Source organism: Talpa europaea (assembly GCF_964194135.1).
Source record: "Talpa europaea genome assembly, chromosome: 3".
In the NCBI taxonomy this organism is placed as follows: domain Eukaryota; kingdom Metazoa; phylum Chordata; class Mammalia; order Eulipotyphla; family Talpidae; genus Talpa; species Talpa europaea.
In genome coordinates, this window is record NC_140069.1 from 22,265,153 (window position 1) to 22,279,321 (window position 14,169).

Here is a 14,169-nt window from a genome sequence, read left to right on the forward strand (position 1 = left end):
CCTGACATAAAAATCACAGTGGATTAGTGGGGTGAATACATTTCACAGTTTCTCCTTGAAGAAAATTGCCAACCTCCTTTTGACATTTAAAGAAGTGAAGTCTATATTCATTTCTGTTACTGCTACTGTATCTTTTTTCTGTACTCATGAAAATGACATAATGTTGTTAGTGCTATCTGTCATTCAAAGTCTTATGTAGAAGATGACAGTTTTCATCTACAGTTAATGCCCCTAAAATAATTTAATAAAGTTTCAGACCTTGCTTTTAAAATGTTTTTCTGAAATGGCCTAGTGGAGATTATTAAATCAATCTTTGAGAACGATATAATAATTTAGAATGTCAAGGATCATGCAGATAATAAGGATCTAGGAGATTGTACTTCAGTCTTCATAACCCAAGTATATGTTTTAGGAGTTTGGGGGTTTTAACGAAAATTCTAAGATAAAACAATTATCCTGCTTCTTTCTCAAATATTAATATTTCCTGTGCATATCTTATTTAACCCTTTAGTCTGTGAGTTCTCCACTCCAGTCTCTTCAGCAGCGAACATGGCTCATTCACTGGTCTCTGTTTGTTTTCTTCAACCACCCCAAAGGGCGCGATAACATTATTGATCTCTTCCTTTATCAGCCACAGTAAGTTATTTCACTGTATAATTTTAACTTTAATTATATGAAATTGTATAAATTTTTTAAAAAGGTGTGCTCTATTATTTGAATTTGTGTTACCCATTTTCCTCTCTCTTAATGTGACAGATTTTTAATTGAAAAAAACTTACAGGTAACCCTGAAGTTAATTATTTGAAGAAATGTTTTCTAAAGTCTTTAAAGTGTTATTTATATGTTATCTGTGTGTCTACAGCTTGGGCCTCATACAGAATTACAGGCCTTACCCTAAAATAATTAAATCAGTCTGCATTTTTAACAAAATAATCATGTGTACCTGAAAGCATTAGAATTAAGACTTTAGGCCATATTGTTTGGAAGGAGAGAGAGTGCGTGTGTGTGTGTGTATCTGTCTGTCTGTCTGTCTTCTATGTCCACCCCAGAATTCCTTTAATATCAGCTTTGCTTCATCATCCAGCATTGGGTGGTAAGAAATTTACTGCTGCATGAATTACAGTATTCTATTAGCGAAAAATAATTTTTAAAAATTTATTTTTCCAGTTGAAATCAAGTGTCTCTGAATCTTCTGCCTTTATTTTTATTTCTTTGGGAAGAACAACAAAACTGCTTTATGAAAACACTTCAGTTATTTGAAGATAATTTTTCAAGCTTTATTTCAAGCATTATATCTCTAGTTTTAGCAAGTAATATGCCTTTTCGTATTTTCAATATTTTGGTTTCTATCCTCAGATAATTGCCAGTTTATTCATATATCTTAAAATCTGCTCTTCAAAATTGAAATCTTATTCTACGATTATTATCTAAGTTTTATAGATTATAGTGGCATTATCAGAGATAAGTCTACCTGGCATTAAGTAAAATAAAACACTATATATGATCTTTGTTTATATCACAGCATTAAATTTTAAATGTAAATGACAAAAAATAAAATTTTATGATTTATATAACATTGGAGTTTTCTTTTTTTAGTAGACATATATAACACTCAAGTATGCTTTCACAGACACATTTACTAATGTGTATGTAACAGCATCATTTTTCCTGAACTGTTGTTCCTTCATAAAGAAATCCTATTTGAGGAATTTACTATTAAAATTGTATATACACATTTTTTAAAAGTATATACATATATGTGTACATTTTATGTTTGCTGAATGCTGTGGTAAAGTTATATATGTCTTAATCCATATATTGAATTAAGCTTAAAAAGCTAGAGAAAGAGATTTATTTTAAAGTTCCTGTAAGGGGTGGTATTACTTTGTTCTGGTCTTTTGGCATAGAACTTTATTTGGCAGTAATATCCTAAGGGTAGATTTGTGAAGAACAAAGCTAACCAACTTCAAAAAGACTGATATGTAAAACCAAAATTTCATCAGTAATTTATGAGAAGTATAAATGCTAAGAAGAGCAAGCACATGAAATACTTGGCCAAATTGTTCTGATCCAGAAGCCATATAATAAACAGAATGAATCAATCTATTTTGATTTGAAATCAAAATAGAAAGTGAATTTCATATGACTAGTATTTTTATTTTTATCATTAGTAACACATTTGCAATGAGAACTATATGAAGAGTTACAAGTTATTTTTATCTATATATTTAATGTCCAGTGTTTGGTAGGAACTGTGTAGTTAGCAAATTTTTATTCCTCTCCCCTCCCTCCTTTCTGAAAGAATTGTGAAGATCGAGTAAGATAGTATTTATGGATGTACTTTATTTAACTATGTAAAAATAGGTATTTTTCCAATAGGAGGGATTTTCTATGGTCAGTATTTTTTTTAATTGAACTTTTGGTCTTCAGATAATTATAGATTTTTACGTAATTGTAGAAATAAAGAGGTCTGTGTACTTTTTATCCAATTTTCCCCAAATATAACATCTTACAAAACTGTAATACAGCATCACTGTCAGAATATCAACATTGATATAGACAAAGTGTAGAACATTTTTTATCACCATCATGATCTCTCATGTTGCTCTTTATAGCTTTAAGTGGATCTTTTGCCCACACTAAATTTTATGACACCCTGCATGGCTTTTGGGAAATATCTGGTACAGCGAGTTATACTGGTATTACAAATATGTTCATGGGCCTCCCTGGTGGTGCAGGGGGTAAGACACAACCTATGAAGCTGTCCTCAACCTCTGTAGCATGAGTTCGATCCCCAGCTGGCCAGGGAGCAACCCACAAGGCGCAGCAGACCTCTCCTGACTCGCCCACTGCTCCTCTTAGCAGTGTACCTAGGTCAGTCTGCCTGTTCTGTTCCCTACTCTGTCTCTGGTGAATCCTTCCAGCCCCCACACCTCTTGCCTGTATCTCAGCTCTTGTATGCACAAATAAATAAATCTTTAAAAAAAAAAAAAAGTTCATATTATACAGTAGCCAAAAGATCACATTCATATTGCTACTTAAACCTAGTAAACCTCAGTGTTAGAAAATAGTAACGCTCTCTATTATGGCAGATGCAAATTTCCCCAAAATCTCCCCTTTCTTTGAAAGCTTTAATTTTATTCATTTGTCTTAATGAAAGATAGATTCACTTCATTTCCTAGAAAATGTCTGTTAAATACCATGTCTGAACAGCTTTGGTTTGTCATTCTTCAAAGTAAAAATGTGTGAGAAAAAGCAGCTACTTCACTTTACAACTCAATTATTCATGTGTTCTTTCTTAAGACAACTATGATACTGAAGTATACAGCATAAGAACTTTGCACATACTTCCCATTCAGCCATCAGGATATTAAAATGATTAGTATGCATGGGTTAGGTTTTTTTTTAAGTTAATAATTTGTATTACCTAATCAAGGATCTAGTCAAAAATGGCTTTTTCCCTTTCTTTAACTGCTAGAGTGTCATGAAAGATACATGACTAGTAGTGATTGCCCACTACCTTGGTAAGTGCAAAGGTGTCAGATTATTGTTTTACCACTCAAAGATTTTTACTGACTTTGACAAGTGGTGACTCATCACCATAAATCAGCTTTCAAGCATTTTAATCTTACTTGTAAGAACCTTTTTGTTTATAGAATTGTTTTATAATGTTAATTTTTTTTTCATTTTAGAACTATTTTGCCTATTAGCAAAATATGGAAAACTCTATACTATTAAAATTTTTATTCACCGAAATACTGTGTTTATTAGAGTCAGGTTACCATAATTTTATTTTGCTTGATTCTAAGTTATTTCTCATGGGTTTGACAGATCATTGTTTCAGCCATTTTCTTGAATCACATATTCTTAATTGCATTTGTATGTCTACTATCAGCCTGCTTTTTTTTTTTTTTTTTCAGTTGTCCCAGGTAGATAGTAAAATTTTTTTTTTAAGATTTATTTATTTATGCATACAAGAGCTGGGGTACAGATCAGAGATGTGGTGGGGGGTAAGAGGATTCACCAGAGACAGAGTGGGGAACAGAACAGGCAGATTGACCAAAGTACACTGCTGAGGGCAGCAGTGGGTGAGTCAGGAGAGGTCTGCTGAGCCATGTGGGCTGCTCCCTGGTGGGCTGCTTCATAGTGCGGTGCTTAACCCCTTGTGCCACCAAGGAAGCCCAGACAGTAGAAATTAATGGAGAAAGTGCTATATTCTTTCTGTTTTTAATTTCCACAACAGCACATTAATATAAGCCTATAGTTTGCTTAGATTGTGAATTTCAATTTTTTTTTTTAATGTAAGAGTACTTTGGGGATAATTTATACTTTTGTCCTTGAAATGCAAGTTTAGATGCCACTGTAGGTTAGAATCTCTTACATCATATATATTACCATTTTTTCTGAATCTAAGATGGAGATAATTTACACATTTGGAAAATGTTGAACTTTTAAATGTAACATAAGGTATAAGATAAAGTGTCAGATGTAAGATAAATCAGTGTTCTTAGGCTTTTAGAGAAGAGACTTTGCACCAAATGTAGATGCTGTTAGGTAAAAGAATACATTTGTAATGCAATGCAAGAATCAAAGTTCAGCCAGCAAAAGATTATTTTGTGTATTTTCTAAATAAAAGTAACCTAAATAGTCTAAGAAAACTTCTAGTCAACTATATAGTGTACATACTGTCCTGACTGGCCCTTCTGCCTTTATTTTTCTGTATTTTCTAATTGTTCCTGATAAAGCTTTCATACAAATGTATTGCCTGCATTAGCTCAGGATGACCCCTAAAAGATCATGTAAAAATGTCCTCATCTAAAGGTCCGCAACTAAAAAACTGTCTTCTAAAGTTCTAAAAGTCTTGCCTTTTTTTTAGCTTGTCCTCTCTGAAATGTCTTTTTCTTCCTTCCTATCCATTTTTTAAGTTCCAGCTCAATCTACTTCCTTCTGAAGTTCTGTATATTATGTTCACTGTAATGTATCATAATTATTTAATTCTTTTATAATTGCCTTATCTTTCCAACCAGATTGTAAGCATATTTGAAGGTAGGGTTTTTGTTTATATTCTTGTAACTTTCTGCACATACTAGGTATTTAAATATTTTTTTATTTGACGGCATATTTTGCCTAATCCTTTGATTACTAAGTGTTTGAATTGCAATGAGGAAACACTAGTAAAACTTTCATGAAATTTTATAATTGGAACAGGATTATGGTAGAGTGAAAAAAATGAAGTAATCCATTTTAATTTACCTCAATAAATTTCACTTCAGAATACAATAAATACTGAAGCTCCTATTTAAAATAAATATAATTAGTAAAGAGATTTCCACATAGTACAGCTTCTGTTCTCACATAGTTTACAGTCCAAACAAATAATACAAGAAATAACTTTACATGTTCAACTAAATGTAGTAGCTGTATTGTACATAGAAAACATATTGTAGTCTGACAGCTGCCAGAGAGACCTGGAGAAGTTAGAACAGTCCAGTGAAGATGAAAATTGATGTCTGACCTTTACAATTTGATGGACAGAAGTGATGATATGGGGCCTCCCTGGTGGCGCAGCGATTGAGTGCTGGGTTGCAAAGCTGCCCACAGCCTCTACAGCGCAGGTTCCATCAGGGTCCCAGATGGCACGCAGACCTCTCCTGCCGCCCGCTGCTCCCCTCAGCAGTGTACTACGTCAGTCGGCCTGCTCTGCTCTCCCCTCTGGCTCTGAATTCTCTCACCTTCCCGCACTTCTGACTGTACCCAGTGCTTGTATGAATAAATAAATCTTAAATAAATAAATAAATCTTTTTTTTGAAAAAAAGTGATGATATGCAAGAGAAAAAAGAGCACAGTGGACATATATAGGCTGCTAACTACGTCTATGGTTTTAGCTTATGTTTGAACTATATATATGTATGTGTGCATGTGTGTGTATGTGATAAGTGATCCTACAAGACAGTGAACTAAGATAACTTCACAAGAATCATCTTTAATCCCCCCATACCCATCTGTATGAATATATACACACATAGATAACACCTTAGAAGTTTAGGTGTCCTTGGAATGTTTGGGAAACTGGAGCACTGAAATGCTGTATACCAGGGTCTGCGAACAATGGCCCATCACCTTTTTTTCTTACAGCTTACCATTTAAGAATACCTGTATTTGTCTGACTGCTTTTCAGCTGTAACAGTACAATAGTTGTGACAGAGATCATATATTGTTGTCTCACAATGCTTATTTGGTACACAAGGAATTGCATGGGTGCTGTGGATATAGCTGGACAATGTTTTAAGTGTTCTGTGTATCACCATATGGTATCATTTTGCTTTTCCTTTTGTTTGCTTTTTGTTTTGTCCCCATAGCAAAACAAGAAAAGTTGACTTCAAATGTATTTTTAAGGCACAGGGTAATGGGGGTTATTATTTTGTATCAAATTAGAAACAAAATATTGAACTGATACTGTAGGCAAACTAAAAATACAATATATACACGTGTTACCTTTCTGTAAACCCCTTAATACAAGTTTCCTCACTGATAGCAAAGCACCTATCAGGAAAAATAGAAAATGTACAACACAATATCTCAGCTAAATTTCCTTATGAAAAGGAAATGTCCACCATATTGTTTCTAAGTAGCTCTTTTGTTAGCCAAGTAAGTAAAGCCATTTACCAATAATGATTCTGTTAAATCATGTTCATTTAGCAGCTGAGGAAATATGAACAGAGAAAATAAACTGTTTAAAAACGATGAGCCTTTTGGTGGCCTCACTGGTGGCACAAGGGGTTAAGCACTGCACTATGAAGCAATCTACAGCCTCTGCAGCATGAGTTCGATCCACAGCCGACCAGGGAGCAACCCACATGGCGCAGCAGACCTCTCTTATCTCACCCACTGCTCCCCTCAGCAGTGTATTTCAGTTAGTCTGCCTGTTCTGTTCCCCACTCTGTCTCTGGTGAATCCTCTCACCCCCCGCATCTCTGGCCTGTACCGCAGCTCTTGAATGCATAAATAAATAAATCTTTAAAAAAAATAAAATAAAAAATGATGAGCCTTTTGGTTACTCAGAGTTGGAGATTTCTCAGAACAATAACAGTTAATTTTTAAAACAAGGTATATGATTTTTAGTGATTTTCCCTGACTCTTAATGAGTCATTAGATGCCACCACCATAGCTTAGTTATTTATATGAATAGTAAAGATGGGTTTGAAGTGACTGAAATATACATATCTGTGAGTAATCCCTACGGAACAATGACAGGTGAAAATATTTTCAAAGTTGAGACTATCTTGGCTTTCCCTACTAAATATTAGCATTTGGAAAGTTTAGCAGTATCAAAATTTTGTTATAACTTTTTTTGAGTTTGGGGGCTAAATTAAAATTTTTCTGAATGAGAAAAATTGCCCTGAACCACTACTGTCAAAAACAGAGTGGCTATGAAACTTACCCTTTGCTGTGGACTTGATAATGTTTCTTAATTCATCCTAGAATTACAAAGGAAAATAGTGCTTGTGTGCAAAACTTATACTGCCATAGTAATTTTGATGACAGTAACATAGTGTGAGTCATAAGTAATGTCTAACTGCTTTATACATATCTGTTCTGTCAAAAGTTATAACAAGGGAAACATTCCCTTATAAATTTGCAACAGGTCATTTTTCAAACTTGGATTATAGTTCTAAGGAAATGTCCATATATCACAGTTCATTTAGCGTGCAGTTGAATTGGGAGGAATTTATCAGCAACGTAATGATATGCAAAAGCAATATCAGAAAATAATAGAATTATATAAATTCCTTTCAAGCAATGAATATAAGTTAAAATCATATACCTGTCAACTGTATTAGTATTTGGTAGTGCCTGTGGGCATGAAAAACATTTTCAAAGATTAACATTGCCATCTAATAATAAAAAATCATTAACTTTGCAAATCACCAAAATATGTATTATATTTGCAACTTGCCTCTTAGCCTGCAAAATTTAAAATATTTACTGGCACTTCAAAAATTTTGCTAATCGCTGCTATATGCAGAGATGATTTCCCATGGAAGTCATCCTTCGATAAAAATAACACAGATAGATGTGATGCAATGATAAAAAGTTAGGATGAATAGAAAGAAATATGTTTAACATATGTAATCCATTTACAGAGCTTATTTCTGTATAATTCTGGATAAATTTATCAGTGAGTTCCATAAATGGCAACTAAAATTACTTCAAAACTGATGTTAAGAAAAACATTTATACTCTTGTACTTATACACAACGTAGCAAGAGAGTATTGAGGCAGTTGTTGTGAACAAGTATTGAAATTTAAAATTTTATGCCTGGAACAGGTTTAATTTTTCAGATTATGAAACTTTCTGCTAATGTTTTTAGGTGTCTTATTTTGAAAGAAATTGTTTTATTCTGGAGTAATTGTTTTTATACAACTGCTTTGTCTAGAGGGAATTCAAGGTGTATATTATTATGTGTCAGGTTATTTTAGATGCTGGGGTCTTCCAAAGAGTTCAGAAATTTTATGGGGAATCTACAGATGTTAAACTATGATGATTTATTAATGTAATCCAGAAAATTTAAAAGGTAAGGTATCTGAGCTGGGCATTACAGGATAGCTAGAATTTAGGTTTTCAGAGGTATATGTTTGGGAAAATAGTCCATGTGGAATGAGTTTTAAGAAGTAAGGAAAGCAGGGCCTTCCCTGGTGGTGCAGGAGGTTGAGCGCCGCACTCTGAAGCTGTCCGCAGCCTCTGCAGCGCCTGTTCGATCCCGGCCGGCCAGCGAGGGTCCCACATGGCGCAACAGACCTCTCCTGTCTCACCTGCTGCTTCCCTCATCAGTGTATTTTGTCATTCTGCCTGTTCTGTTCCCTGCTCTGTCTCTGGTGAATCCTGTCACCCTCCCGTGCATCTGGCCTGTACCCCGGTTCTTGTATAAATAAATAAATAAATCTTTAAAAAAAAAAAAAGATGCTTATTTAAAAAAAAAAAAGAAGTAAGGAAAGCAGGAACGCAGTCACTGGTACAGTGTGCTTTAGGTTAGATCTAAGAGAAATGTTGACAAGTATTTCTAAGCTTCTTGTTTAGTGCCTAGAACTTAGAGATGCTCATTTAGCACTTATTAGATATAAAATGGGGAGGCTTTTTTTGTTTTGTTTAGGAAATTGTGTAGTGTAAATACAGGAAAAACACCTAATGACACAGGGTGGCCATTCATTAAGAAATAGCAAAATTTGCTGAGTATTAACCAAAGGCCTGTTGACATTTGTCTGGCATCTATTCCTTCCTTTTTAATTCCCAATACTACCAATTAAAGAAGCCCTACAGTTTCCTTCTCCCTGTTATTTCCAGTTTTTTATATCCTCAATTCTTTAATTTTTGTTACCTGAATTCACAGTTTTCTGATTATGATGACTGATTTGCACATATTTGTATTTCATATATTTGTTTTAACAGGTGAATGTCTGAAAGTCATAGCTTAGAGGCTTGGAACAGACTGACAGCATGTATAGGGCTTTCCAAAATCCTTTTACTTAATGACAGTAATAGGATTTTTGACTTTATAAGTGGATCTCCCATCTCATTCCTAATTGGGAAATACCAGCTGGCTTTCTCATCATTTAGATTTCTAAAATTGGATTATCTTTGTTTCCTTGAAAAGTTGGCTGTATGTTTGCGGCTTTATGCTACCTTAACATAAAGTCTAGTGGGCTGTTGTATTTACAGGTCTAGAAATAAAATTGGGTAGGTTATTAATATTTAAATTTTTTTTTCCTTAGATACCTGAATGCAATTCAGACAATGTGTCCTCATATTCTCCGTTATTTGACTACAGCAGTCATAACAAACAAAGATGTCCGAAAACGCCGGCAGGTGCTAAAAGATCTTGTCAAAGTTATTCAACAGGTGAAAGCTAAAATCTGCATTCATTTTTAAAGCATACCAAAATTTGGGACTAACCTCTTTTTCTAAAATAAGACTGGAAGTTCTTCAGGTTAAAACGTTTTTAAAACAGAAGGAACGTTTACATGAAGTTCAGAGGAGAACAGCTCGCCAAATGGTCATTTTCATCTTTAAGTCTGAAATATGCTTATATTAGCAGTGGTATGAATGATTCTTGCTGTCTGCTAGATGCATAATTAACATATGTTGTGTATTAGTGTTGCTTTTGTTGTAAAGAGTGAAGGAGTGAAGTCTGGACTATTAGAAGATCACTACCTACATTATTCCAAAAGTATAACCTTTACTATTGCGCAGCAGCCCCCAATTTGTACAAAAACTGGGTGTTCTTTTGGTTTTTGTTTTAACTTTAAAAACTATTGCAGTAACCTTTATATACTGCCCATTTCTCAGGGTTATCACCTACTGACTGATATTTTAGTGAGTTTCTCAGCAATAACTGTTTGAAAGAGAACTTAATATTTTGTCTAATAATAAATACAAAGATTTCACTCAGAGTGTGCCCTTATGTTAGGGAAAGTTCTTCATTGTTTTTTGACTAAGAAAGACTTAACAGTAAAGGAATTTGAAAGCTTTTGAATGATTATAGGGTTTGAATTTAGAAATTTTGTCTGGAAGTTACTATAAACTTGTGACATGATTTGAAATCAGGATTCAAGCAATTGCTTTGAGAAGATGATTTAAGTAATTTACTGTAAGTTATTGGTAACTTAAGAGAAAAAAAAATTGAATATTCTAGGAGCAACCTATTATACAGTGTGGAATCAGATCCAACTTAACCTTTAAATTAATTTTACAGGAATCCTACACATACAAAGATCCAATTACAGAGTTTGTTGAATGCTTATATGTTAACTTTGATTTTGATGGGGCTCAGAAAAAGCTGAGGGAATGTGAATCAGTAAGTATAAAATTTTATCTGTAAATTAGTAATAGTCCAAAATTTTGCAATATTGTAAGAGTTAACTTTGCAGTATTTTTGATGAAAGTAATTATATCAGAAATGTTTATGAAACTTGAAATGGCAGTTATATAAAATGTGCTGTGGTAAATAGATTTTTAATGTTTTTGCCTTTTGTATCCCTTTTGTTAAAACTGGGATATTGTAAATTCATATACTCATAATGCCATGTCTTATCCTGAGTTAATAAGCATATGAAATGTTTCATGTGAGGAGTTAGTTTTACAGAATTGCATGTTATAACTGCAACATGATGATTCTCAGTTTACTTCTTAAGTGAGCAGCCTATCGCTAGAATTTTTCACTTGATTATATTTAAATAGTTGCTACAAACCAAGCAATCCCAAACTGTGAATTAAGTTAATTTGCAAGTTTTAAGAAATTAAAGTAAGACCTTAACTGTTAGATGCATGTGCCAAATTGATGTTAGTAGTTGTGGATTTCATTTTTTTAACTCAAATGTTAGTACAAAAATGAGCAAAGTGTTTGAAGAACTAAGATTTATTCCTGGGGCCTCCCTGGTGGCACAAGGGGTTAAGACACAGCACTATGAAGCTATTCACAACCACTGCAGCATGAGTTCCATCCCCAGTGAGAGAGGTGACCCACATGGCATAGCAGATCTCTTCTGTCTTGCCCACTGCTCACCTCAGCAGTGTATTTCAGTAGATCCGACAGTTCTGCTCCCCACTCTGCCTCTGATGAATCCTCTCACCCCCGACGTCTCTGGCCTGCATCCCAGCTCTTGTATGCATAAATAATTAAAAAAAAAATCTTAGTCCTTTAAGAAAAGAAAATTACCATGCAAATATACCTTCAGAAGTGATTCATGAACATTGGACAAAATACAAAATTATCCAGCGTGATAATTTGTGTACAATGTGTGACACTATTAAATATATGTTTATGTCGGTTATTCTTAAGTATTGATGGGTAGTTGGTTTTGCTAAAGTTAAAATAGTGTATTCTCTTCTAGTTATGATACTATCTGTGGAATAGGAGCTAACTCCTAGATTTTTTTCCCTTGTAGATTTCCAAATCTACTTTCACAAAAATATGTATATATTTAGTCCATTTATGGTTTCTAAGTAGATGGAAAAGAGATGTTATCTACAGAGCACTTACGTGAATAATGGACAGGACAAAGCTAGTTGTCACAAAGTTGGGGTTTTTTTGGCATTCATTTGCTTCTTTTAATTGTTAGAGACTTGAACACTGTTATAGAAAGGGCTGTGGTGTAAAACTAGTGATACTAGAGGAGGGAATTGTAGTGAATTAATAAAGCAGAAAATTAGTTAAATTTTTAAAATTGCTTGTCAGTGCCATTAATTATTATTTTTTATATTTTATACACATAGGTGCTTGTAAATGACTTCTTCTTAGTGGCTTGTCTTGAGGATTTCATTGAAAATGCCCGTCTCTTCATATTTGAGACATTTTGTCGCATCCACCAGTGTATCAGCATTAAGTAAGAACATCCTGGTTTGATACTTATTTTCTACTTTTAAATTTTTGGAAATTTCCATTTATTATAAAGTTATGTTCAATAGAATTCTAGTTCATTACATTTTTGCTTTATTTCCCTTTGCTTTAGAAGACAATAAATAATCTTATATTGATTTATTAAAAATCCTGTTTTTGTTTGAATTATGAATGCTACAGACTTAGACATGTCTTCTTTACAGGTATAGCTTCTTAGAGAAATAGTTTCCATGTGTGGTACAGCATGTTTGCTTGAAAATGGTAGCTTTGTGTCAGTATATGGTTATCAGTTAGTTACCTTTTTAAAGAGTTCTGTTAAATCTTAGTATAGAGAGAAAAGAAGAGTAACTAGTTCTAGAATGATTTTCAGCAGAAGTTCAAATAAGGAGTTAGTCCTTAGTAAATCGGAAATTCTGTTGAAAGACCACATTTGGTAATCATTTCATTTAATTGAGTTTATTTTATTTAATTATATATTTGAATTCTCTTATACTAAATGCCTATGACATCCTAAAATGTTGAAACATGGAAAAATTATGGTGAATTTCAGTTGAAATTTTCTCTGTTGTGTGAGAAAATTATTGGGAAAAAATTGTGAAACTTCATAACCTATTAGAAACTAATTTTACATATTAGAATTTGAAAAATAGCTAGTGCCCTTTGGCCACAGATGAAGTCAAACAGTAAATGCTCCATAAATGTTTAAAAACTTACTACTTTAATGTTTCCCTCTTAGGAATTGTGTGTAGACTAGTTTTTCTTCAGTGCCATTTGTTTTTGTTAAGGCATCCATACTTGCTTGCCTAATTTTAGTGGATTGTCATTGAAGTGGTTATTCTGAGTTAAAAGTATATTATGACCATGGGGCTTTTCCTATGGGAATAAAGCCTTGACTTCAATTTAGTACTTCACTATAGCTAGCAGACTTAAATTTTAAAAGTTTGATTCTTATTAAAAATACATGGATATTCCTAACAAGTCATTGGTTGTGAAATAAAGAGAAAAGTGTATCTTATGTGGGACTCTGGTAGACAATAGATAACAATTTTTGCATTGTTTTATTTCTAATTTAAGGTTTGTAATTATGCTGATTATGGAATTTTCTCCATTTCTTGTTAGAATCTGGTCATTCAGGTGTTTATTTTCTTTGTCCAAAACTTAATTATCCTGGTTATGAACCATTTGAAAGCAAACTCCTTTTTATGTCTTTAGCATCTACTATATTGACTTTGTAGTACTGAAGATACTAATTTTGTAGGTACCAAATTTTCTTCAGAATCATAGCCAATAATTGCCATATGTGACTCTGAGCATTTTGGTTTCAAGTTTTGCAGCCATAGTTATTAAATCTTGTATGTTGTGTGTGCACACTTATTTTCAGGTACTCAAAAATTTCAAATACTGAGTTGAGTACAGTTCAGTAAAAATTTCTAAGATGAATAAACTTTTTTTGTCTTTATACTGATGAATTTGTATTTTTGTCCATAATAATGCTTTTTCACTTGGGTATTTGCTTCTGAGGTACCATGAGTAAGGTTTTTTCCAGGTCTAGCACTTTCTCTTTATTAACTCTGAGAACCTGTATTCATCATTTTGCTTCTTAGGATTCAGTTTATTATTGTTCATAGTAAACTAGATAAATCAAATGTGTGTCATGTAGATCTGTGTGTCTGCATGCAAGAAATGTGCAGTTCAAAGAAAGTAATATAGTAGGACTGCTTCTATAAACTTTCATTTGACATTGTCACTACCAAAGAATTTTTGAAACATTTCT

The 14,169-nt window shown here is 33.3% G+C and overlaps 1 protein-coding gene across 1 annotated transcript in view; it reads left to right on the forward strand.

The window, feature by feature from the left end:
- The window catches only part of EIF3E (eukaryotic translation initiation factor 3 subunit E), a gene marked incomplete at its 3' end in the record, with an annotated part of 37,517 nt that overhangs the window by 13,571 nt on the left and 9,777 nt on the right, over positions 1 to 14,169 (forward strand). Inside the window, exons 7-10 of the mRNA XM_084229627.1 lie at positions 512 to 636; positions 9,772 to 9,898; positions 10,752 to 10,853; positions 12,272 to 12,381. Of these exons, the coding sequence (XP_084085753.1) occupies positions 512 to 636; positions 9,772 to 9,898; positions 10,752 to 10,853; positions 12,272 to 12,381 (464 nt within the window). The remainder of the gene's footprint in view (positions 1 to 511; positions 637 to 9,771; positions 9,899 to 10,751; positions 10,854 to 12,271; positions 12,382 to 14,169) is intronic.